Source organism: Callithrix jacchus, chromosome 1 (genome assembly GCF_049354715.1).
Source record: "Callithrix jacchus isolate 240 chromosome 1, calJac240_pri, whole genome shotgun sequence".
Lineage (NCBI taxonomy): Eukaryota > Metazoa > Chordata > Mammalia > Primates > Cebidae > Callithrix > Callithrix jacchus.
The window spans coordinates 203,522,635-203,547,256 of NC_133502.1; the positions used below are offsets into that span (position 1 = coordinate 203,522,635).

Here is a 24,622-nt window from a genome sequence, read left to right on the forward strand (position 1 = left end):
CCTTATAAAAATTATCTGCCTACACTATGTTCTCTGGTAATTCTGAAATGTCCAAGTAACATTGTGAATCTGTTCTGAATATTTATTACATATCTTTCTGTAATAAAAGTCAAGAACACCATGTAATTTATACTTTTTTTTTAATCTGGTACAGAACATCATCAGGAAACAACCTTCAATCTAGAGGGGAACCCAGAGCAGGCAGATCAGCAGCCAACTTATTCCCAAGGCCAACCTTGTCACAGAGGAACCTTTGGATCATACCACTCCTACAGCTATAAATATATCTATTAAAAGGCTTCTGGGAGTGCAAGTCTCACCACCACAATCAGAAAATAACACTAGAGATCAGCACCCCAAGGAGTTGACATCTGTAGTTTAGAAACAAAAACAAATGGAGCTTGAGAAATGTGATTACAAATCAATCACATGAACGAAAGCCGGCTGTCAGTTGGCCGACCCCTGCTGGGTCTAAAGGGAAATCTGTCACTGGGGCTGCCTCGCCCTGGCAAGATGGGGTTAGGTCCTGGAAGGGGGCCAATTGGATCGAATCGTGGTCTGAGTGGAGGAAACTGGCTGGGTGTTTCCCCAGGCCCAGGGATGAGTGAATTGATTGGGTCTCCAACATAGGGAAGTATTGGTCTTTGGTCATATTCACCCCCGATAATTCCCGGAGGAAGGAGGGAGCTAGGAAATGGCCTAGGGTGCAAAGGGTTGGGATAGAATGGAATGGGGTGAGGTGACGATGGCAGGAGCAACACAAACCGCCCTCTTGGGGATTCTTTTCTTTGTATGTGCCTCTTCCTGTACAGCTGCAGAAAAAAGAAAAATAAAAGAACAAGATAAGGTCAGTGATCTGCATGTTTCCCTATAGTTCTAATTTGCTTTGATGGTAAAGATCTATAGGCACACCCCAGAGATATTGTGGATTTAATCCCAAACCAATGCAATAAAGCGAGTCACACACATTTTTCGGTTTCCCAGTGCATATGAAAGCTATGTTTACTCTATACTAAGTGTGCAAAAGGATTATATCTAAAAAGACAATGTACATACCTTAATTTAAAAATACTTCATTGATAAAAAATGCTAACAATCACCTGAGCCTTCAGCAAGCTGTAATCTTTTTTGCTAGTAGAGGGTCTTGCCTCCACATCCACTGCTGCTGACTGATCAGGGTGCTGGTTGCTAAAGGCTGAAGTGGCTGTGGCAATTTCTTAAAATAAGACAACAGTGAAGTTTGCCACGTTGACTGACTCTTTCATGAAAGAGTTCTCTGTACATGCGATGCTGCTGGATCACATTTCACCCACAGTAAAATTTTCAAAATCAGTCAACTTACTCAAACACTGCCTCTGTTTTGTCAACTAAATTTAGGTAATATTTGAAATCCTTTGTTGTCCAGGAATAGATTCCATTTCAAAAAACCACTGATAAAGAAAATGTGGCAATATATACACCATGGAATACTACTCAGCCATAACAAGGAATGAAACAATGTCTTTTGCAGCAACTTGGATGGATCTGGAGGCCATAAATTAAAGTAAAGGAACTCAGGTCTGGAAAACGGAATCTTATATGTTCTCAGTTATAAGTGGGAGCTAAGCTATGAGGATGCAAAGACATAAGAATGATATAATGAACTTTGGGGACTTAAGGGGAAAGGCTGGGAGGGAAGTGAGGGCTAAACGACTACATATTGGATACAGTGTACACTGCTTGGGTGACCGGTAAACTAAAATCTCAGAAATCACCACTAAAGGACTTACCCATGTAACAGAAAACCACCTTAACCCAAAAAATAACGACATTTTTAAAAAAAGAAACCACTTTCTCTGTTCATAAGAAGCAAGTTCTCATCCATTCAAGTTTGATTATGAGATTGCAGCAATTCAGTCCCATTTTCAGGCTCCACTTCTAATTCTAACTCTCTTGCTAGTTCCGTCACATTTGCACTTCCTCCACTGAGATCTTGAACCCCTCAAAGTCAACCACGAGGACTGGAATCAACTTCCAAACTCCAATGTTGATATTTTGATCTCTTCCCATGAATCCTAAATATGCTTAATGACATCTAGAAGGGTAAATCCTTTCCAAAAGGTTTTCAATTTCCTTCGTGCAGATCCATCACCTCTGACAACATCACTGTCTATGGCAACTATGGCTTTACAAAATATATTTCTTAAATAATAAGACTTAAAAGTCAAAATTATTCCTTGATCCATGAGCTTCAGAATGCAGTTGTGTTTGCTGACATGAAAATGTTAATCTCCTTGTACATCTCCATTCGAGCTCTGAAATGACTAGCTGCATTGTCAATGAGCAGTAGTATTTTAAAAGGAATATTTTTTATAAGCAGTAGGCCTCAATAGTGGACTTGAAATATTCAGTAAACCATGCCATAAATGATGTACTGTCATCCAGGCTTTGTTGTACCATTTACAGAGCAAAGGCAGAGATGTAGCATAATTCTTAAGAGGCCTAGGATTTTCAGAATGGTCAATGAACACTGGCTTCAAAAATCACCAACTGCATTAGCCCCCAACAAGAGTCAGCCTGTCCTTTGAAGCTGGCACTGACTCCTTCTGTCTAGCTATGAAATAGATGGCATCGTCTTCCAGTTGAAAGCTGCTTCATCTACACTGAAAATCTATTGTTTAGTCCAGCCACCTTCACCAGTGATTTTAGCTACATCTTCTGGATAACCTGCAGCAGCTTCTGCATCAGCACTTGCTGCTCCACCTTGCCGTTTTTATTATGGAGACATTAGAATAGTACCTTATGAAACAATGTAATTTATTCTTTTCATAAGGTGCTATTCTAACTAGCTGAACAGATGATGACTACTCCAGCACAAAGACAACTCATTTAAATTTTGTTGCAAAAAAAGAATGTTTTATAGTAAGTAAAGATGAAAATCATTGTGTTAACATTTTTTCCATGTAATTATCAGAAAATAAGGACAGAGTCTAAGAAAGTTGAAAACATTTTCATTTACTAAAATTTTGCAATAAATTAAATGAAAACAGATCTCATTATATCATATGAAAGTGAAAATACACCCTTAATATACTAATTCACTAGTCATTTCTGTGTTGTGGACATTAGCCTGACTATTTAAAAATACCTACTTCTTTCCAGTCTGTGTCTTGAACTCTGACAGTACTGTCTACAAAGGAAAAACAAAAAATAAGGATTTAAAAACACTTCATTCATCCAGCATTAAACAGTGGGTTTTTTCTCCTAAAAAAAGTGAAACTTACCCATTAAACATAAGAAAAAAAAAAAACCACTCATCATTTATATAACACACACTATATCATTTGTACTTTCTCATCTAAATTCAAACTCTTCATTTACGGTTAAGGGTGATCATCACTGCTCTGTGCCCCATGGTAATTCAGTGCAGTGATTCCTCGGGGACTATGGAGGAACATGTGGCTACTCTCTTCCTGCAGTAACTGGTCCTGGTCCTACACTATATCTTCTCCCCTAATTTCACTTAGGTATGTCACCTACTTCTAATCCAGTGTCTCATGTTACACCAAACTGTGTAACAGCCTCTGAGTTTCTGTATTACAGCCGACATTCATTACTGGGGGTCAAGCCGACTTAGGCTTTCATCCATATTCCAGTCAGACTATTTTCTCCCAACCATGTTCTGAATGACTTGGCTATCAGAAGCATGACCATAACTGAGTATTTTTTAATGTACTTATTTATTGGAAATATGTGAAATGAGGAAAGAGAAACCTATTCCACTTTAAGTATACAAAAAAGTTTGGATAAAAGATGCTCTTATCTTCTCTACAAGTTATTACATTAGCGTGGAATAAGATTTATAAAAGCTCTAGTCTCTTATCTATAGAAAAATTCATTATAAAATCTGAACAGCTTATAAATGAACTTGTGCATCACAATCTGGAAATTAGAGAATGATTGTGCTTTAATCCTAAATTTGAATATACAAGTGAAAAGGTATTTGTTCCTTTTATGAGTATTTATATTATACCCTGCTTTTTGTCAGTGCTTCCATATACATCAGTCATTCTGTCTTCTCTTTTTGACTATAATTTACTTTTAATTCTTTTTTTGAGTTTGAGACCAGCCTGGGCAACACTGCAAGACCTTGTCTACACTAAAAATAAGCGAACAAACAAAAAAGTTAGCCAGGTATGGGGGCGCATGCTTATGGTCTCAGTTACTCAGGAGGCTGAGGAGGAAGGAGCACCTGAGCCCAGGAGTTGGAGGCTGCAGTGAGCTATGTTGTGCCACTGCTCTCCAGCCTGGGCAACAGAACTAGACCCTGTCTCAAAAAATAAAATAAAATAAGACAATTATTTTTTGAGGTGATGCTTTCTTGCTGCCAAATTTAACAAAATAACATTTTAAACTTCAAATTCAGGGGCATACATAAAGCAGAAAAAGGACCTCAGGAATCAAAGAAGAGGAAAAGGAACAAACCAGGTCATTTACACTTCTTATATTTTGAAATTTTAAAAGAAAAAAAAATTTTAGCAATCCAAATGACTCTACATATTTTTTTGTTGCTGTTGTTAAAGGGAGGTAGCTGCCCACCAGATTTTTAGTTACTAAGGTGGTATGTGTTAACATCACATACAGCATTATCATTCAAACATTTTTTATATGAACCACATAAAAACTTTACATTGCAACACTGTATACACCTACCTCTACATAAGTGAAATAAAAGTTTACTCCTATTTGATAAATAGGCATGCTATTTATAAAATAAATATGGATTTTCCCATTGTGGGTTTTGTTTTTTTTGTAATATGACCCATTAAATGGATTTCATGACTCATCCCAGGGTCAAATAATCTAAAAACACTAATATGTAGTAAAATGGTGGTGGCAGAAAAAAAATTCCGCAATCAGGCTTTTGGTCTTATAGCAGGAAATCCTGATGCACAAGTTCTAACATCATCACTGCCACAGTGATTACCAGGTCACCATAATGTGACCATACAGAAATAAAGCTGCCCTAGCAACATGGCATGGGTCAACAAAACTCCCTTGACTTATACACTGGTCTAAACCGTGAAAGTAATTCAGAAATGCCAGCTCGTTTCTAAGTCAGATACTGAGTATGGTTTCTAGAGAGAAAATAAGCCTGTTTTACTTCCATTTTTCTATCCTGAAATCACTAATTAGATTATTCTTCTTAGTGCAATGAGTGATTTGTCTTGTGCAAAACACAAAAATGAGAGAGTTTTGGGGACACAGGCATAGGTATATGAAGCTTAGAGTCTCTTTAAAGCTATTTATTATAATCATTTGCAACAGAAAAATCCTATAACTAAAAATTTTTGGTAAGCTGAGCAATTAAGACAATGATAAGAAAAAGCCCTTTTTTGTGAGTATGTCATTATGGAAATCACCTCGAAAATCACGAAGATATAAAAACCTCCACAGGAGTGGGTCATTTGAAGCAGTAAAGAGGTCACGACAAACTGCAGACAAAGACAGGATGGAACGAACATCCAAGAGTCGGAAGATCCGTAGTTTCAGTTCCAATGGGAGGACGACCAAACCAAATACATCTGGTAGGTTCAGTGCTAAAAAGAAAAAAAGAGAAGTCATAGGCATTACTGAGAAAAGAACATCTGGCTTTCTCTACATAGTCAACGAAGTTGCCACCGTTCCTTTCTAAAGAGGCAAAAAATTAGATGGTACTCTTAATTATCCACAAATATGCATCATCTACAACAAAAATTTTAACCCCAGCTTAACTGTAATTACTACTAACTCACACAACTCTAGGCCCTTATTCCTTTTATATTTTAGTAGAAAGACAAATGCTTTTTAATATAGATCAAATAATTATGACAATTGCTAAATACTAGCCAATGGCCTCTTCTGTCTCAAACAATATTCAATGCAACAAAATTTCTCTATTCAACTACTGAAAATGAATAATTCATTGGCTTTTGTAACTGGTTCTCTGCCAGTTATTAACTATATGCCTTTGGACAAGTTAGTTAAACTCTAACTTAATTTTATCTGTAAAATGGATTAATATTACATCCCACCTACTTCAGTGAGTTATATGAGAAGTAAATGTATTAATATATATTACGTGCTTAGAACAATGTTGGGTACACCATGCAATAAGCACTCAAGTGTTAGCGATTACTACTATCTGAAGTCTAGCAGGCTAAAGAGAAAGAGAGAAATTCAGAAACAAAGCCAAGAAAGGAAAAGAAAAATAGTATGTTCCAAGTCAAATAAAAATTATGTTTTGGTTATTAGCGCCTTCAAAATATTTGTGGTACTATTCTCCACTAGCAAAGATAATCAAAATCCAACAAAGACATATCTACATGTGCTTTTCAATTCACATTACTCCCTTTCCTTCATCACCAACTAAAGGGAAGACTACTGTAATAACAGACATGCCACCAATCAACTTGACACCAAAAATATTACTTATTTCTCTGCATACAGAGAGCAAATAAAAGCCACATATCTATTCATATAAGTCAGAAACTACCTGCTACTAGTTGGAGAATTGTGGTTGATTGTATTAGAGTTCTCAATCACTTCCTACACATAATTATACTTTCCCATCCCACTACCATAAGGCTTGGCCACTTTTGTCTACTTTTTCCAATGAAATGTGAGTGGAAGTGACATACATTTTCTGAGCAAAAGCACCGAACTAACCAACACATAATTGGGCCACTGGCACTCTTTTCCTTCTACCACAAGAGGAGCATGTCCTGGATAAAGACAACCCTCCAGCCAAAGCAAACCAACACACAACACGTACATGAGTGAGAAATAAATTTCACTGTAAGTCACTGAGATTTTTTTTTTACTGCAACACAAGTAAAAGAAAGCTAATACAAGGATCTTGAGTGAATTGTAAACCTTACTAAATTATGATTTCATCACTTATAAAATAAGTACAATAAAATTTACTTCAAAGTCATTAGCATGTGAAATATCCAACAAAGTGCCTGCATAGAGCCTCCAATAAATGATTTTTAAAAAGAAAAAAACCTTAGATCCAATTACAGACCATACATATTCCTACCCAACATAAAAGACTTCATTAAAAATACTTCATTATAACAGGCCATAAACTTTTAATTTAGCAGTATTTAATGTCCTTTCTCCCTTCCATTTCCTTTTTCCTTATGTGTGTGTGTGTGTGTGTGTATAGATATACACATATATATATACATACATATATATACACATATATATACATACATATATATGTATATATATGGGGTGGGGAAAGAGAGCGAGAGAGAGCACGCATCTGTTATGTTCCTGACCCCATGCTAGACCACAAAAATACAAAAGTAAGACATATTACCTACCCTCAAGGTATTCCCAACCTTAGGCGGAAAAAAATCATATCAAAAATGATAGTACATGGAAAAAAGACTACAATAAAAATATGTGCAAAATGGTATGGAGATACAAAGAGAAAGTAAATAGCATTTAAGGAATTAATATTAAGCTCAGTCTTAAAAGAGGAACATTTTGCTAGGAAGAGAAAAGAGGGCAGTCAGATGTCATACTCACCAAGGATACTAAGTATGCTTACTATTCTTTATAGCCATTTGAACTGTGACAATGTTTCATCGCTTACCTTGTCGGGTAAAAGCCAGAAGAGGATACACCAGCTGGTCTTTAAAGAGGCGGGAGAGCTTCTGAAGATCTTTGTATATCTTGGCTACATTTTCCCCTAGAATATTTTTTAATGAAAAATCAAAGCCCAAAATCAAGTAGAAAAAACTGTCCTCTATTTCTGCCAAACCCAATCAACATGGTAAATAAATATTCAAAAATAAGTAATAAAGATTAGCATGAACCAAATTCTCTCATAGAAGAAGTATGGTGCAAGACTCTGATAAAACTGAATCTTAGATATAAAAGCTAAAAATTCCATGATATCAAAATAGTAAGCTGTGTCCAACCCTCTATAGCTCATAGACTGCAACTGTAGACAAAAACTATTGTGTGAGATTCATACATACAATGATTTCCTGAACAGCTATTAATCTGTCCTGGGCACTGAGGATACAGTGAGGAACTGCTTCTGCAATGCTTACATCCTGATAAATTAATAGCATTTATCACATGACGTGTCAGCACCTGTGTCAAGCATTTTTCAAGCTTTCAACATCAGAAGTTCTTTCCTAAGTAATTACTATCTCCATTTTAAAAACAGGTCACAGTACAGAGAGCCTGTCCAAAACCCCATGGTAAGTGGCAGAACAGTGCACAAACACAAGTCCGTGTGGCTCAAAAGCCCTCATTTTTAGTCACCATACTGCTACTCAAAGTGTGGCCGACAGATCACCAGAATTGACAATACCTTCAACTGTTCAGAATTACTGAATCTCAGGCCCCAGCACACCTTCTAAATCAGAACCTGTAGTTTAGTAAGATCCTCAGGTGTCTCACACATACATTAAAGTATGGAAGCTTTACTACCAAATTGCAGCCGAGGTTCCCTCTTGTTTTGCTACTTACCAAGTGTATAGCCTTGGACAAATAACCTGCCCCTCTGATTCTCTTCTTTTTGCTCAACTATTTCAAAGAGATACCATCCCTACACCAAATAATTGTTGTTATGATTTAAAGCTCTACAAGCAGTGCCTAGTATATCAGTAGACAATTGATGCTTGCTCCTTCGCCATTCCATATTTATGTATTTCACTATCTATAACAAATAAAACACTCAGGATTATGGAATTGATAAGGAGGAGAGAGATGCAGCTGAAGTCTAAATCTTTGTTGTGTGACTTGTAATCTTGAGTTGAAATTTGCTGTCAAGATATCATTTTTTTAAATCAATCTGGCTCAAGGGCTTTTTTCAAGCATGAAAACTGATTTTCTTTAAATGAATTTTTTCCTTCAGCAACTTGGCATATAACTATTTAATTAGGAACTTATGAATAAAAGGATAAATAACAGTGCCTAGTTGTAGTTACTAGGTGCTATAAGCCACAATTAAAAAAATCATTAAAATGACTTGCCAAATGAGCAGCATATTCCTACCCAACATAAAAGACTTTATAAAAAATACTTCATTGTGACAGTCCATAAACTTGTAATGTAGCAGTATTTAACATCCTTCCTCCCTCCCATTTCCTTTTTCCTTATTTAAGAGAAACCAGATAAAGAATAGCAATCTGAGCTACATTTCCGTAAAGGCTGTTTTAAAAGCCTAGGAGTCAGCCAATCTATTCCAATTCTGTATTTCACCATTTATTAGCTCTGTGAACCTTAAGTAACTAAGCCTCCTCCAGACCTGTTTCCTGATCTGTAAAATAGGCATAAAAACCTCTACTGCTGTATAGTGTAGAGTATTCCTACACCCCATAACAAGGTCCTACCTATACGGTGAGAAATGTGGAGTGTCATAGCCAAGGAATTTCAAGTTGTTCTGATCCTAATGATGAAAGAGTCTAAACAGATTCATCTGTCCAGTTTATGCATCTTCAGTGGGGCAAAAACTGGTCCTTGAGTGGTTAAAAAACTATTATATTGGTTTGTGATCCTTCAAAGGGTCATAGTATATAAATAAAAATATACTATATTTATAGTATTAAAATTTCATGAAGGAGAAAGATCGGGGGGAAAATCTCCAAAGGTTCCTTTGGGAAATGATAATAAAAATATTGAAAAACTCTGGCCTAGTCTGACATTAAATGTTCAACTTGGCTGGGCACAGTGGCTCACATGTGTAATCCCAGCACTTTGGGAGGCCAAGGTGGGCAGATCATGAGGTCAGGAGTTTGAGCCTAGCCTGGCCAACATGGTGAAACTCCATCTCTACTAAAAATAAAAAAAAATAGCTGGGCATGGTGATGCACACCTGTAGTCCCAGCCACTCGGGAGGCTGAGGCAGAAGAATCAATTGATCCTGGAAGGCGGAGGTTGCAGTGAGCCAAAACTGCACCACTGCACTCCAGCCTGGGTGACAGAGCAAGACTCCGTCTCAAAAAAAAAAAAAAGAAATGTTCAATTCAGCTAATGTCGAAGTTCTGATTCTATGTCCAACCAGAGACCATTATAAATACGTATTCTGCTGTCTCCTTTTCCTATCAGTTTTAGTTAGTATCAGTCAATATCTCAGCGCTGATCTCCCCTAGGAATGAACAAGAATAAGTCTTTAGGTCTTCAAAGCAACAATATCAATCTAGCCAGCCTTTCCTAAAGGACTGCTATAAATGCCATCTTCCCACTGTACCATAACATTACCTGGCTTTTTTTTTTTTTTTTTTGAGATGGAGTTTCACTCTTGTTACCCAGGCTGGAGTACAATGACGCGATCTCAGCTCACCGCAACCTCTACCTCCTGGGTTCAGGCAATTCTCCTGGCTCAGCCTCCTGAATAACTGGGATTACAGGCACACGCCACTATGCCCAGCTAATTTTTTATATTTTTAGTAGAGACGGGGTTTCACCATGTTGACCAGGACGGTCCCGATCTCTTAACCTCGTGATCCACCCGCCTTGGCCTCCCAAAGTGCTGGGATTATAGGCATGAGCCACCGCGCCCAGCCCCCACCTGGCTCTTAAAACCCTCCTAAGTTTACTAAGATTAAATGGAATAACATGCACAAGTCCAAAATGAAACAGGCACTTAAAAAATGTCAGTTCCGCTTTCCAACTTATCTCTTCTCCTCCAACCACCTAAAACTGCCTCTCACAGTTTGGGTTTAACTGAAAAATGATAAAAAGAAAAACCAGTCTTCTTTGCATCTATCAATAATTTTACAGACTTTAGGCAAAACCATACCTAGAATGCAAACTTTTGTTAAGGTATCAATCTGTATAAAATAGCAATTCAATTTATATAAGTTTAAACAAACATTTTGCTTGCAGCTTTTCCTCCAATAATCTTCAATAATACACTTGACACTGATTTCCACGAAACACAGATCCCTTCCATATTCGTTAAATACAATGCCAGAGAGATCTCCAAAAATTAGTACAGAAACTATGAACTATCATCAGTGTGTAACAAATTACTTACTTGTATTTTATGAAGTAACAGTGCTATTTCATAAAATATAATATGAATTATAATATAACTTAGTGTTATTTCATAAACTATAATTAAGCACTCTATGACCCTAAGAAAAACAGGAAAGAAAGTCCTCAAATTATAAGCAAAACTTTCACATTTTTTAAACCTTTGCATTCTTAAACAGACCACATTGTCTTCAATATGCTTTAATCTCAGCCTTTTGAATATTACCTTTCAGCTTTTCTTACATGAATTTAACAAAGCTTCATCCCAAAAGTTAAATCATGTTTATATTACCTAGTTTCTCTTTGCAAATAAAAGATTCTGGTAGCAGCTGCAATCTTTTCACACTTCTAATCTCACTGTTGATTTTTAGCGTAGCTGTAAATAAAAGAAGGATAACAAAAAATTTTGTCACTTCATCGATTGCCTTTTTTAGTATGAGCTTGCATTTCCTTGCTCCTAATATACTAAGGACACATTATACAAAACAAACTGTTCTTCGCCTATTTCTTTCTTTCACAGCAGGTTCAAAAGTGGAAACTTGGCATCATATGAAGTAAAATCATTCTACACCACCACCTTTAAAAACTACAGTAAGCATCTTTATATAAAATCCACTAAGTGTTACCAGCAGCAGCTTATTAGTAATTGAAAGATATGCAACAAGGTTAATCAGAGGCAACTAAACACAGTAAAATCATTATTTCTAATGAAGTCACTGAAAACTCCATTTATTTTTCATTTAACCCTTGGCAATGAGTCTTCCCTTGTTCATTAAAAGAATCGTGCTAGTTTTCATAGCATCATCTCTCTTCCAGACCCAAAGGACCAATATTCTTGACATCACCAGAGGGTTCAATTTTACTCATGTATACAAAGACGCACTTCATCTCATTCCATGAAAGAACCCAGTGATGTGCTTATGCACATGTGACCAAGCAGGATGCCTTGGGTGAAGGAAAGATTTAAAGACACACTGCTCCTTTTCAAAGAATCAATCCTGGAGTGGCTGGCTGCCATGCACGTCAAGAGCTGATTTGCCAAGAACAGTAAAGAAACAAAACATCAGAAATTAAGAAATCATGAAGATGTTTAGTATCCTGAAACTAGTGAATAGAGGTTATTACACACGTCATTAAGAAATCAAAACAAAAATTAGAACTTCACATTTACTATCTGGTAACTCCAACCTTGCAAGTCTGATGTGATACAGCAGAAGGATTACCAGATGAAGGCGGTAACTGTTGACACTCTGTGTGCAAGAATGCCAAACTAAAAGCTACATTTGCTAATGATGATGAACTGCTGAAGAGACACTGTTAGGTGCTAGTGTCACCAGGCAGTCATGCCCTGACAAATGTGAAGTAACCACCAAAGCTGTTAACATTTCAAAGAATCTTATAACTAAAGAAACAGAGATTTCATTAAGAGGCCAGTCGTGTTGGTTCACGCCTGTAATCTCAGCACTCTGGGAGGCCAAGGCAGGAATATTGCCTGAACCTAGCAGTTTGAGGCCAGCCTGAGCAACAAAGTGAGACTTCATCTCTACAAAAAATAAAATAAAAAACAGCCAGGTGTGGTGGCACACACCTGTGGTCCCAGCTACCCAGGAGGCTGAGGAAGATCGCTTGAGCCCAGGACGTCAAGGATACAATGATCCGTGCTGTGGCTACTGTACTCCAGCCTTGGTGACAGAGCGAGACCCTATCTCAAAAAAAAAAAAAAAAACAAATAAAAAGAAAAAAGAAATTTCGTAAGAGGGGAAATGAGAACTATCCTCCACTTCAAAGATCAAGACAGCATAGGTCAGTAGCTTTCAAAATAGATTTTAGCAGAAAAAAAAATGTTTTCTAACAGAATCTTACACAGAACTTCAATAAATGAAACAGATTTGCTGCTCAAGGTTTAAGTGGTGACAGGGCTTCTACGTAACTTTCAGAAATGAGTAGCTGTGGAACATACTGAAAACCTCTGACTTAAACCTTTGACCTAAGCCTTACCAAATCAACTGGCTTTGCTAAACAAAAAAGATGAGCTATACTGAATCAATAAAACAAAAAATGCAGTCTTCCCAATCTTACCATACTATCTTTCTAACTAAAAGTCTAAAAACAAACAAAACAGAATAAAAATGAAAGCTACTACCCATTCAAATGGATCTCCAGTATGTGTAATTATGATAGACCACTAGGAGTTGGTATGAACCAAAGTGGGATCTGAACTAAAATAAAACACAAAGATGGAATGCATTGCTACCCCAGTGAAATTTCTTAATATGAAAAAGGAGAAATAGAAGTTCTTTATACAGAGTGACATTTGTAGGGGGAGGCCCCGGCAAATAAAACGCACACTTACTAAGGCCTCAGTAACCTTAATGCTGTTGCTGTGCATAGCTAGCCACAGAGATGCCAAATGGATGAATGGTGACCCCAGCTCTAGCTCCTCATGTCTCAGTTCAAGACCTTCATTAAAAAAATAAAGCCATCCACAGGCATAAAGAAAAAATATTCACAAAAGAGTTCATGTGTAGTAGGCTCATCTCACTCCTATTATCACACCTCCCCCCAGAGCAAAATATTACAAATATTAAGACATCAAAAAAATGATGCCCTAAGAGTGAAGGGTGCTGGTCTAAACAACCCAAAAACCTCATATTCTATAATCTCCCAGAAACATGTGGTCAGTGGTCTGGGAATTAAAGTTGAGAAAGACTCACAACTGTATCATGATAGCCAATCACTGAAGTGGCTATAACACATTTGGAAAGAAACATAAGAATCCATAAACCAGCAACCATAACTATGTTATCCAATTACCATTTACAACAATCAGGTTTCCCAAAGGCACACAGGTGAGAGCAGCAGAGCCGCCCTCGCAGAGAGGATGCATGTACTGCAGCTTATACACCCCACTCGACTTCCACTTCTCCGGCATGGACATTGCTTTGGCTTCAGTGCCCTGGGGAATGAAATGAAGAGGAAACAAATAGTGAAGAAAGGTGTTATTCTCAAAAAGATTAAAAACCAAAAAAACTCCTGACTTGTTTGAAATAATCATTCCACATAGTCCTCTTAATAAAATATGTCAGGCCGGGCACGGTGGCTCAAGCCTGTAATCCCAGCACTTTGGGAGGCTGAGGCGGGTGGATCACAAGGTCAAGAGATTGAGACCTTCCTGGTCAACATGGTGAAACCCCATCTCTACTAAAAATACAAAAAATTAGCTGGGCATGGTGGCGCGTGCCTGTAATCCCAGCTACTCAGGAGGCTGAGGCAGGAGAATTGCCTGAACCCAGGAGGCGGAGGTTGCCGTGAGCCAAGATCGCACCATTGCACTCCAGCCTGGGTAACAAGAGCAAAACTCCGTCTCAAAAAAAATAAATAAAATAAAATAAAATAAAATACGTCAAATCATTAATATTGCCATTATATTTTATATTGTAGGATAATTACAATATATTGTATATTATAGAATATAACACTTTTAATCAAAATTTTTTGTTCAAATAGGTAAAATTACATCATGTAAACAGGAATTTCTCTCTTCAAAGACTTACTTCTCTGCCTAGCAAAGCCATATTATTTAAAACTCCAGCTCAAATATCACTTCCACTGTAGAGCCTTTTTCAAAGAAAAATTGTTTGCCATTTCCTTTTGCCCCCTAACATTCTATTCATATTTCCATTACACTTCTATTGTATTATTATCTAGGTTTACTTATGTTATTTATAATTATCTTTTCATTTGTCTCTCCCCCATTTATGCATGGACTCCTTGAGGATAAGAAATAGCCCAACATTTTTATATCCTAATTCCTGGCTCAGTGCATCTCACACTGCAGCTGTGCTCTGATCACCAAATTACTCTCGATCTCTGTAACTTACAACATGGTCCACAGACCGGCACCATTGGTATTATGCAGGCATATGCAGAAGTTCACGATCTGTTATACAGTTACTAAATCAGAATCTGCATTTTAGTAAGATCCCGGCTATTCCAAAGCACATTAAAGTTTGAGAAGCTCTATTCTAAATGTTCTCCTCCATGAATTCCTGGCATCCTATATATGCATATGTCTCTCCCAGAACTTCACCAATACAGTACAGTGCTTTATATATTTATCTATCTCTGCCACTCTCAGACTATGGGCAACCTGAGAGCAGGAACCATCCACATGTAGGAGCAATAATGTTTGTGTTTTGCTTGCAGTAATTACCTGAGGTGTGTAACCTGACTCCAACATGAGAAGATGTATCAACACTATCAAGGCATCACTGGCATCAGAACAGTTAGCTGATTGATACAAGGTCTCTAATGAATGTGGCACTTGCCCTTCCACCGATTCACTGCAGAGCATGGGTTCTGAGGGATAGAAACCTGTGCTCTCTTCCATAACCGCAATATCTTGAATTGACTCAGCTTCAAAATTTTGACTGGGCCCTGACTGAAAAAAGGAAAACAAAACAATGAATTCATTAAAAAGACTTATTTTTACACAATACATTTTTGTATTCTAGAGTGAACTAAGTGCTGAAAGTCAAAGTACATCACTGGGTTCAGAAATGGGAGACATTTTAAGTGAGTCCTCATAAATAAATAAGCCTGTGACCTACTCTTCCATCCTGAATTCCTCACCTCCATTAATGCTAGCTGATATGCCAAAAACCTGGAAATCATCCTAGACTCCTCCCTCTACCTAGCTAAACCTAGTCCCAAATCTGATCAGTCTTCAAAGTTCCACTGAAATTAATTCCTAAATATGTCTAAAATTTGCCCCTTTCTACTCCACTGGTACTTCAGACTCTCATCATTTATTTCCTGACCTCCAGCCAAAGCTTCCCTTGCAAGTATCCCTGCTTCTACTTTATTGTCTTCCAATACATCCCACCCACTGCGGCCAGAGTTTTCTTGACAATTAAGAATCTGATCATGTACTATGTTCCAGCTTAAAATTCACCAGTACCCCCCCCCAATACAGACAAGAGCACTTCCCTCAATTGTGCCTTAGATGCTCTTAGGAACAAAGGTGGTCCACATGGAATAGACGTGGAAAATGCTATATGCTGCAGCCACCTAACCTCACCCTCCATATTCACAAAATACACTATTAGCATTATAAAAGCACTGAAGAGTCTAATAACAGTAATAATAGTGTGTATAACACTTTAGCAAAAAACATCATCTTCGGTCCTCAACAGTCAGCATCTTTGTAGCACAATCTCATGAAATGAGATTTTTAGAGGACACTGAGACACACAGGCCTACAAATTAAGCCCAAATTTCTAAATCCCTTAGCATCCAAAGTGCTTCATCATCTGATTGCTGACTCATTTATCAAGTTCACTTTCTGCCAGTGCCTTCTTACTCACTGCAGTATTCTCTACTTCTTCAAAAGAGGTAACATGACCACAACTCTGTCTTGCAACGGCCTTAATTACTGCACCTTATCAAAGTGTCTTGCAATTTTCTGATTACATATCTGCATCCTTCCATGACTGCAAACTTATAAAAAACAGAATATATGTCACCCATTTTTGTAACCCCAATAAAGTACTAGCACATTGCAAGTACTCAATAAATCTTTGCTGAACAAATGCTGAAGGATAATACCTTACAATTTCATAATGTCTTTATTTTCAAAATGTTTTCTTATTTGCACCTTATAACAATCCTATAAAATAGGCATGGCAGATATTGTCTTTTTATAGATCCTATAATTGTAAATCAGAAAGATTAAATAACACAATCAAGGTTATCCAGCTAATAAAAATTTGAAATGAACCCAGATCTCCAAACATGCAGTTCAGGGCTTTGAGATGTAATACATGACTTCAAAAAAACTACGTTACCTGTATTAAATTTGCTCAGAAAGCTTGTTTCCTAAGCATATGCTCAACTCTTAATGCAAAGCATACATTTCCTTGTTTTTAGGCTTTGTATTTCCATTAAAGGGGCGAAGGAAATTAAAACTACACAATGTGTGTAAAAGGTTGGAGGAATGTAAGGGAGCCAGAGGTGACAGCTGTTCTTCCATAATCTCTGAGGACCTAAGCCCTATGACTTATGGAAAAGCTCCACAGTCACTTGTTAAAACCTAGAGGCCAATGACAAGTCACACTACTTAAAAAGGAGCACAAAAATATTTCCATGTTTTCTGAGAAAACAGAAACGACTACATTGAAAACCACGTAATATCAACTGAACTATGAAACACAGGTTTTGCTTCTTTACCGTTACACCTAACGTTTGGCCATTTACTACTTACTGGCAGTTGTGTGGGACAGAATATATGCGGAAAATGAGTATATGAGAGAGAGATCTCAAAATCCTCTGGTGGGCTTGTCAAACCTTACTCCTACTCCATGAGAACCACTGACATTCTCTGAGCTATTCTGATATGGATATTTATCAAAATCTTCACGTGTGAAAATGAAAAAAAAAATGGTGAGCCCCACACCTCTCTGAACAGATCATTTTGCCATATGGCATTTACAAAAGACTAAAACAAGTGCCTAAGATGCACGAGAGCTAATATTACGTTCTGATACATGTTACCTCGGCTTCTCATTAAAGACTCAAGAGATACTAGATGAATTCTCAAATATGATAAGAAAATTTTATATACAACTACAAGAGTAACATTTACCTCCTATGGATTCAAGTTTTACTCATCTATTTTCCTTTTCTAATGCTCCATTCTACATTAGCAGAGTGTAATGTACTTGAAAGCATTATTTATGAAATCTCAAGCTCAGTTTTCATACTTAAGATTTTCCTATGACCCTTTACAAGTCTTAGAATATAAAGCAATATGCAAAATTTTAGAACTGAAATTAGTAACTTCAGGCAACATTAATTTCTCAAAATTTTCCAAAAGAAAACTAGCAAACTGGTCAGGTTTGCAATCCCAGCAGTTTGGGAGGTTGAGGCAGGTGGATCACCTGAGGTCAGGAGTTTGAGACCAGCCTAACCAACATGGAGAAACACCATTTCTACTAAAAATACAAAATTAGCCAGGTGTGGTGGTGCCTGCCTGTAATCCCAGCTACTCAGGAGGCTGAGACAGGAGAATAGCTTGAACTTGGGAGGCGGAGGTTGCAGTGAGCCGAGATCGTGCCATTGCACTCTAGCCTGGGCAACAAGAGTGAAACCGTGTCCCCCCAACCAAAAAAAAAAAAAGGAAAAGAAAAACTAGTAAACTATCACATACACTATGAAAAGCTTCATCTTACTCCTAGACAATCTTAAAAGTACACAGAAGTAAAAGTAATAGGCCCTACTAAGTTATCCCAAAACAAGTCTATCAGCAAAAAAGACTCAGAAATATAACTTAAATATACAGCAAAATATTCTTACTCATTCCCTAGTTTGCCTCTATGAGGCAGAAACACCCAAATACAATAATAATTTTTAAAATAAATTAAAATCCCGTTATCTGGACATAGATATTTTCACAATTTACCAATCTATTAAAAAGTTTTTTTAATATGTCTATACTTAATGCCATGACAGTTACCGTGAATACTTATACTCAAAAATGTTTAAGGCCAGCAATTAAGTGAGGTGATAAGCATACATGCCCAAAACAATTAACAAGGTGGCACATGTATTGGTATTGAAAAAAAAAAGGTGATCATTTGTACCATTCAAAAAATTAAGTGGGATAAAGGCCGGGCACAGTGGCTCACACCTGTAATCCCATCACTTTGGGTGGTCAAGGTGGGCAGATCACTTGAGATAGGAGTTTAAGACTAGCCTGAACAACATAGTGAAACCCCATCTCTACCAAAAATGCAAAAATTAGCCAGGTATGGTGGCGCCTGTGGTCCCAACTACTTGGGAGGCTGAGATGGGAGAATCGTTTGACCCCAGGAGGATAAGGTTGCAGTGAGCTGAGACTGTACCACTGCACTCCAGCCTGGGTGACAGAGTGAGACCCTGTCTCAAAAAAAAAAAGGTGGGAAAAATGATGAGGCATGTAGAAGGCAATAAAGATAATCAGATAATCAATACAAAAAAAATTAAAGAAAACTACTGGGGTATGGTTGTCAATGGTTTAGGAAGATGGGTAGAAATACAGACAAGAGAGGGAAGAAAGGTAATAGGTTCCAGTCTGGGTGAACAGCAAGAGCAAAGTCACAAAAGCAGTCACCAGGTTGTGTGTGCACACACGCATGCAGGCAGGTGAATGTGTTAGCTGGTGGAGGGGACAATGATGGTCTGTTCCGACTGGAGATGACAGTTTAAAGGAGGGAAGAACAGAAACTAGCCCTGAAAAAGTTGGGTGGAGTAACTTTTCAGAAAGCCTCGAGCACAAGTACAGGAGGATAGACATCATTTTCCTCTTCTGTAAAATGACAGGGCTGAACTAGAGATATACGGTCTTTTTCAGTTCAAAATTTATGAGCACAAGTTTATCCATGAGGTAGAGTTAAGAAAGATATGAAGGGAACAACAGAATCAGAACCATGTAGGAAGAAGGCAAACCTAGAAAGTAGACTGAGGAACAGAGCCATTGGAACCTGAAATGGAAAAGCTGACAAAACTTATTAATGGGCTGGACATAAGGAGTCAAAAATCACAGAAAGTCAGCAGTGCCACTGACAGAGAAGGGAACCTCAACACACATATTTCCAAATTTATGTTCAACATATAAAGTCTGTAATGACAATTTAAAAATCCAGGTATAAATATCCTGCAAGTCATTTGGAAATAACTGGACCACATCTATAGCCTTAATGAGTAGACTAGATCAGAGAAGCAAGGCTAGGAATCATGAGCTTAGGAACAATAACAGAAGACAAGGGATAATTGATCTGAAGGACAGTATCTGAACAAACGGGTAGAAACTAGGTACTTTGGGACGCCAGCCCAAATTGGACAGGTATTTTGCCATTAAAAAAAGTTATATAAAAATGTAGTCTGCAATCTATTGAAGATAACTATCCTGACTGGCACAGAATTCAACTGAGGTGTTCACTATGACTTATCACCTACTCTATTTGATATTTTAGTCTTTAATACCCACCATATTGTCGTCATTCCAGACATCAGACTGGGCTGCCTGTCCTTGGAATGAATCACTCAGTTGTTCACCCTGTATGCTGGTCTGATTGGAGCTAGTGGCCAAAGAGGGTTGGTCATTATTCTGGAGTGAAGAATGCTCTGAATCTGTGGATGAAGGTAAATTAGGTGCTGGAATGGCATCTTCAAGAACCAAACATATCAAGTCCCCAGAAACAATCCCATATGAAGCCAAGGTCTCTTCATCTCCAGTGAGGGCATCCTTGTTGTTCAATGTAATTGCAAATCGGGTATCAGAACTGCCAAGAAAGATGGATAAGCATAGTAAGAGCTACCTACTTCTATTACCTTCAATGACACATCTGAAACATATATACGTGCAAAATATGACCCTAGAAGAACTAAGTAATGAAGAGACTAGGTCTCACTATGTTGTCCAGGTGGTATCCAGCTCCTGGCCTCAAGCAGTCTCCTGCCTCAGCCTCCTGAGTTGCTGGGATTACAAGCATAAACCACCATGTCCAGCTACATTTTAGTTTTTGTTTGTTTGTTTTTTAGCGACAGGGACTCACACTGTTGCCCAGGCTGAAGTGCAGTAACATGATCACAGCTCATGGCAGCTCAAATTCCTGGGCTCAAGCAGTCCTCTCACCTGAGTCTCCAGGGGAGCTAGGACTATAGGACGAAACACCATATCAAGCTTAAAGTTTTGAGAAAATTATCAAAACTATTTATCAATGAAGGGCTACTTTACAGATTTCTAACAGCTAAAACTCTCCACCTGGGGGATAGGATACAGTAATTCGCTATCATTAATCCATGTTTTCCTCAATTCTAAGATGCACATTTTTTATTATGACATCTTTGAAATTAGGATACTTCCTAAAATCAATGACATATCAATTGACAGCATTTTTTCCCTACTGCTACATAAAACAATGTGTGTCTTACAAGTGATAGCCACTAAGATGCAATGAAATGCCTTTAAAATACAAATTAGATCCCATTATTCCTTTACTTAAAATCTTCCAGTGGCTTCTATTTGGAATCCTTAACATAACTTCCAAAGCCCAGCGTTTGACCTCTTCCCATTTCTCCTACTGCTCTTGTGCCATCCATCTTCGCTCACTGTTCTCTATTCACATGAGCTTTCCATCCCTTCCAAAAAGCAGATCAACTTCACTGCAGCCTTCCGGCCTCTGCATTTGCTTTTCCAGATCTTCACATGACTGATTTCTCATCATCATTCCAGTCTCAGCTTAAATGTCACCTCTTCAGAGACGCCTTTCATTCAGACTCCAGCACTCTCTATTTTGTTATGTTTTGTTTTTACTATAACACCACTACTTGAAAACATCATATTTAGTTGTCTATTATCTGTCTACCCTACCCCTACCACTAGAACTTAAGTTTCATAAGATCAGGGATCTTGTCTGAACAGTTCAAACAATGTCTTCAACACTGGCAAATAAAGAATTTGTGAAATAAATGCAACCACCAAATATTAGTTGGGAAGATCAAAATGAGAGTGAAATCAGGGATGTCTATTCAATATCCTTACAGGACAGTTTACTTACATGGGTTACAAAATGCCAGATCCATATATTCATAATCACAAAGAGTTAGAGCAGTATATGGATATGACTGAGTATAAATCCGTCCCTCTTACTGATGACAAGCTAAATTCATCCTTGTACTGATGATCAGTTATGATGCCTTTTAGTGGGACATAGTACAAACCCAAAAGCCCACTGCTAAACAAGCTCAGAATTCTTATAAGCCTGAAGCAACAAAATCCCATTCTTTCTGCACCACAGAATATTTGACATTAGAGAAATACAATGTTCTTCATCACATAGTGAGGGATAACTAACAAAACGTTATAAAACATTTTAAAAGATATGTACACTTGGCAATGCTAATTTCATTAATTTTTTGAGAGGTTAACAAAAGATGAAGTCCTTTAAAAATTATGTTGTTTACTTATTCTCATAAAGCTGTATTTTGAAAAGTGCTCCAAATAATTCATGTTTTTATTTCACTCATAAATATATTTTTTTCTTAATAATTGAGGTGTCTTTGGGAGAGAAATTAAAATTAGTGAAATAGAAGCCATTCCTGTTTGTCAGAAAACAAGCAGCCCTGTTTCTGTTTTCAAAATGCTTTGATAAGCAAAAAGTTGAAACTCTGCCACTAGCCCACAAAAACACCATCCCAACTTTGGCAGAAAAAGGAAAAACACCTCAAATGAACTACATGTTTATGGGTCATTTGTCACAGCAAAAGGTTGCTTTTTTAAACAGCATCTAGTACAATGTACATTCAAATATCTGTAGAAAAGGTCATGGTCTGCTTAATAAATATACCAGCTTTTCCTCCCACTTTAGAAAACGGGAAAAGCTATTTCTAAAGAAATATGTAGTTTTCCAGGGTTCTATCTCTGAAATTGGGGAGTTAAGAGGAGTATTTAATTCCAGGAAATGAAATTCTAGAAACTCCAGGCTTTTTAAAAGTATTTCATGGCTGCTCTGCCTATGGAGTGGCCATTCTTTTCTTCCTTTACTTTCTAAATAAACTTGCTTTCACTTTTCTCTTAAAAAACAAAAATGAAACAAAAGTATTTTATGACAATCCTAGATCCACTTGCTCAGTATTTTTAAAATAATATCATATGGACATATTTTAAAACTGCTCACTTAGTAGAAGATGAGTATACTTTCAGAAAAAAAGAGTTTACTTTCACAAGTTGATGCTTAAATTCTTTCCAGGTAAGCAGCCTCAACTGTAAAAACAAATCTGAAAGAGAAACCAACTTGCCCCTTTGGGCAAACAGCCATATTGAGTTTCACATCTTTTCAGGACTGCCTAATTTAAAAACAATAAAATATATATACACCTTTAAAAGATAAGTTAATTTTGAAGATTTATTCAATCTTCTACTGGTAACCTACTGGTAATGATGCCAATATGGAAAACACACAGGTTTAACAAGAAATAACAGTAGGCATGTCACTTACTATAATGTTTAAAAGGAGTTATGTCAGCATCTTATTTAAGGTTTTTGTTTGTTTTTTAATCTGGAAGAAAACAGGCTTACTTTCAACCTAATAATGTCTTAACCTGAAAAATGAAAGGGTGAGAAGTTTGGAATAACGGCCTCATATTATGCAATCCCTAAAAATAAGGTGAAAACGGGGAACATTGTTATTTTTCCTCAGCACACTCAAGTTTCAACTTCACTAGCTCAGTATTTGAAGAAGACCACTCTTACACTGTCACTTTACTCCCAGATTATTGTCTCCCCCAAAAAAATATCTTTTGGGGAAACAAAGCACCTTATCTGGAGTCCCATAAACGAATAACCGAATATGATCCTTTCTCAACTTTATGCCCCCAAACTGCAAGCTCTCAAGAGCAACGTTTTCCTCAGTTTTAACAAAAAGCAACATTTCGCCCAGGAAAATCGAATGGTCTGAAAGACGACTACACGCTGTACTTTCTAAAACTTTTCAGCAGCAGCTAAGTCCAAGCACTCACCGCGGTGCCTGGTGCACGAACCACTCTAACAGAGTCCTAAAATTGCTGCAGCTTCACAGCAGCGATAAAAGCTGCCTCCGATGGAGGGCAGATTTTTAACTTGTAGCAATTTCCAAACTTTTTCATTGAAATACTCCAACAGCTGAAGAAATTAACTCGGACCCCCGACAGTCCAGAAAGGTTTAACCTAAGCCAAGCTCATCATTTCCAACTTGAAATTTAACCAGTTGTGGGAACTGTGAGTTCACTCTTCTCCCTGGTTTCGTGTACTGCAAAACCAGAAGCCATGACTCACCAAGCAGAGGACCAGAGCCCCCAAGAGGCTGGGCCATGTTCTCCAGGAGCCGGACCACCGACGACCACCTGCGCGTCCAGTCGCCGGCAGCCTAGGGCTCCGCGACGCTCGGGAGAGCCCGGGCCTCACGTGATGGCCCCGGGGCGTCCACGCATCTAGCCTAGCGCCCGGCCACGCCCGCGCCGGCAGCCCACAGATGACTCCAAGCCGCCCAGCACCCACCTCGAGCACTCCCCACTACCCACGGGCCGCTCCGCCCCCGGCACCCGCCTACCTGTAGCCCCAGGTGGGAAGCAGGGCCAGGCTCAGGTGCGTGCGCAGCTGCCCCAGCGTCGGCTCCGCCTCTGGCACCTCCACCTGCTGGGTCCGTTTCTCAAGCCGTACCCGCAGCTTCATGACGGCGGCGGGATCCGCGAGGATCCTGGACCCAGAGGCGGCGACGGGGACAGCGGGGGGGCCGAGCCGCTCCTGCTTCAAACGGCTGCGACCCCGGAGTGGCGACTACGGAGCTGAGGGATTGCTGAGGCGGAAAGGGGAAAGAGCCCCACTACGGTGGCCGCCCTGCTGGCCGGTCTCTGGAATGTGAGCACCCGCCCCTCTCCTGAGGGCGCCCCCTGGAGCCGACCCCGAGAGCGGGCGGCAGGCAGGCGGCTTACAGGAGCCTGGCCGCGGGACTTGCGGGGGGGTGGGAAATTGACCGATCGATGACTCGGCGCGCAACGGCTCTACCTGATAGCATGGGCA

General features: G+C 38.5%; 1 protein-coding gene across 3 annotated transcripts; it reads right to left on the minus strand.

Annotated features, from left to right (window-relative positions):
* Positions 1–123: 123 nt before the first annotated feature.
* On the minus strand, positions 124–24,557 carry FBXO7 (F-box protein 7). Of its 3 annotated transcripts, none has more exons than XM_009009737.4 (9): positions 24,153–24,557; positions 20,051–20,345; positions 15,239–15,466; positions 13,840–13,981; positions 11,318–11,401; positions 7,628–7,723; positions 5,403–5,579; positions 3,132–3,169; positions 124–812 (listed from the first exon to the last, which is right to left on the minus strand). In XM_009009737.4, the coding sequence occupies exons 1-9, from the start codon at positions 24,272–24,274 to the stop codon at positions 426–428; spliced, it is 1,569 nt and encodes a 522-aa protein (XP_009007985.2). In that variant the 5' UTR covers positions 24,275–24,557; the 3' UTR covers positions 124–425. The 3 variants fall into 3 exon arrangements, with proteins under 3 accessions (XP_009007985.2, XP_009007991.2, XP_078195297.1); XM_009009743.5 differs by lacking the exon at positions 24,153–24,557 and adding an exon at positions 23,879–24,139 and having other exon boundaries at positions 20,051–20,193; XM_078339171.1 differs by lacking the exon at positions 7,628–7,723.
* Between the last annotated feature and the right edge of the window lie 65 nt (positions 24,558–24,622).

Excerpts from the sequence above, each read along its gene's own strand:
- FBXO7 (XM_009009737.4), bottom strand. The coding sequence starts at position 24,274 with ATGAAGCTGCGGGTACGGCTTGAGAAACGGACCCAGCAGGTGGAGGTG. Across the intron at positions 5,580-7,627 it reads TCTGGCTTTTACCCGACAAG|CACTGAACCTACCAGATGTA; the intron begins GTAAGCGATGAA and ends TTTTCTTTTTAG. Across the intron at positions 3,170-5,402 it reads ATATCTTCGTGATTTTCGAG|ACAGTACTGTCAGAGTTCAA; the intron begins GTGATTTCCATA and ends TTTCCTTTGTAG.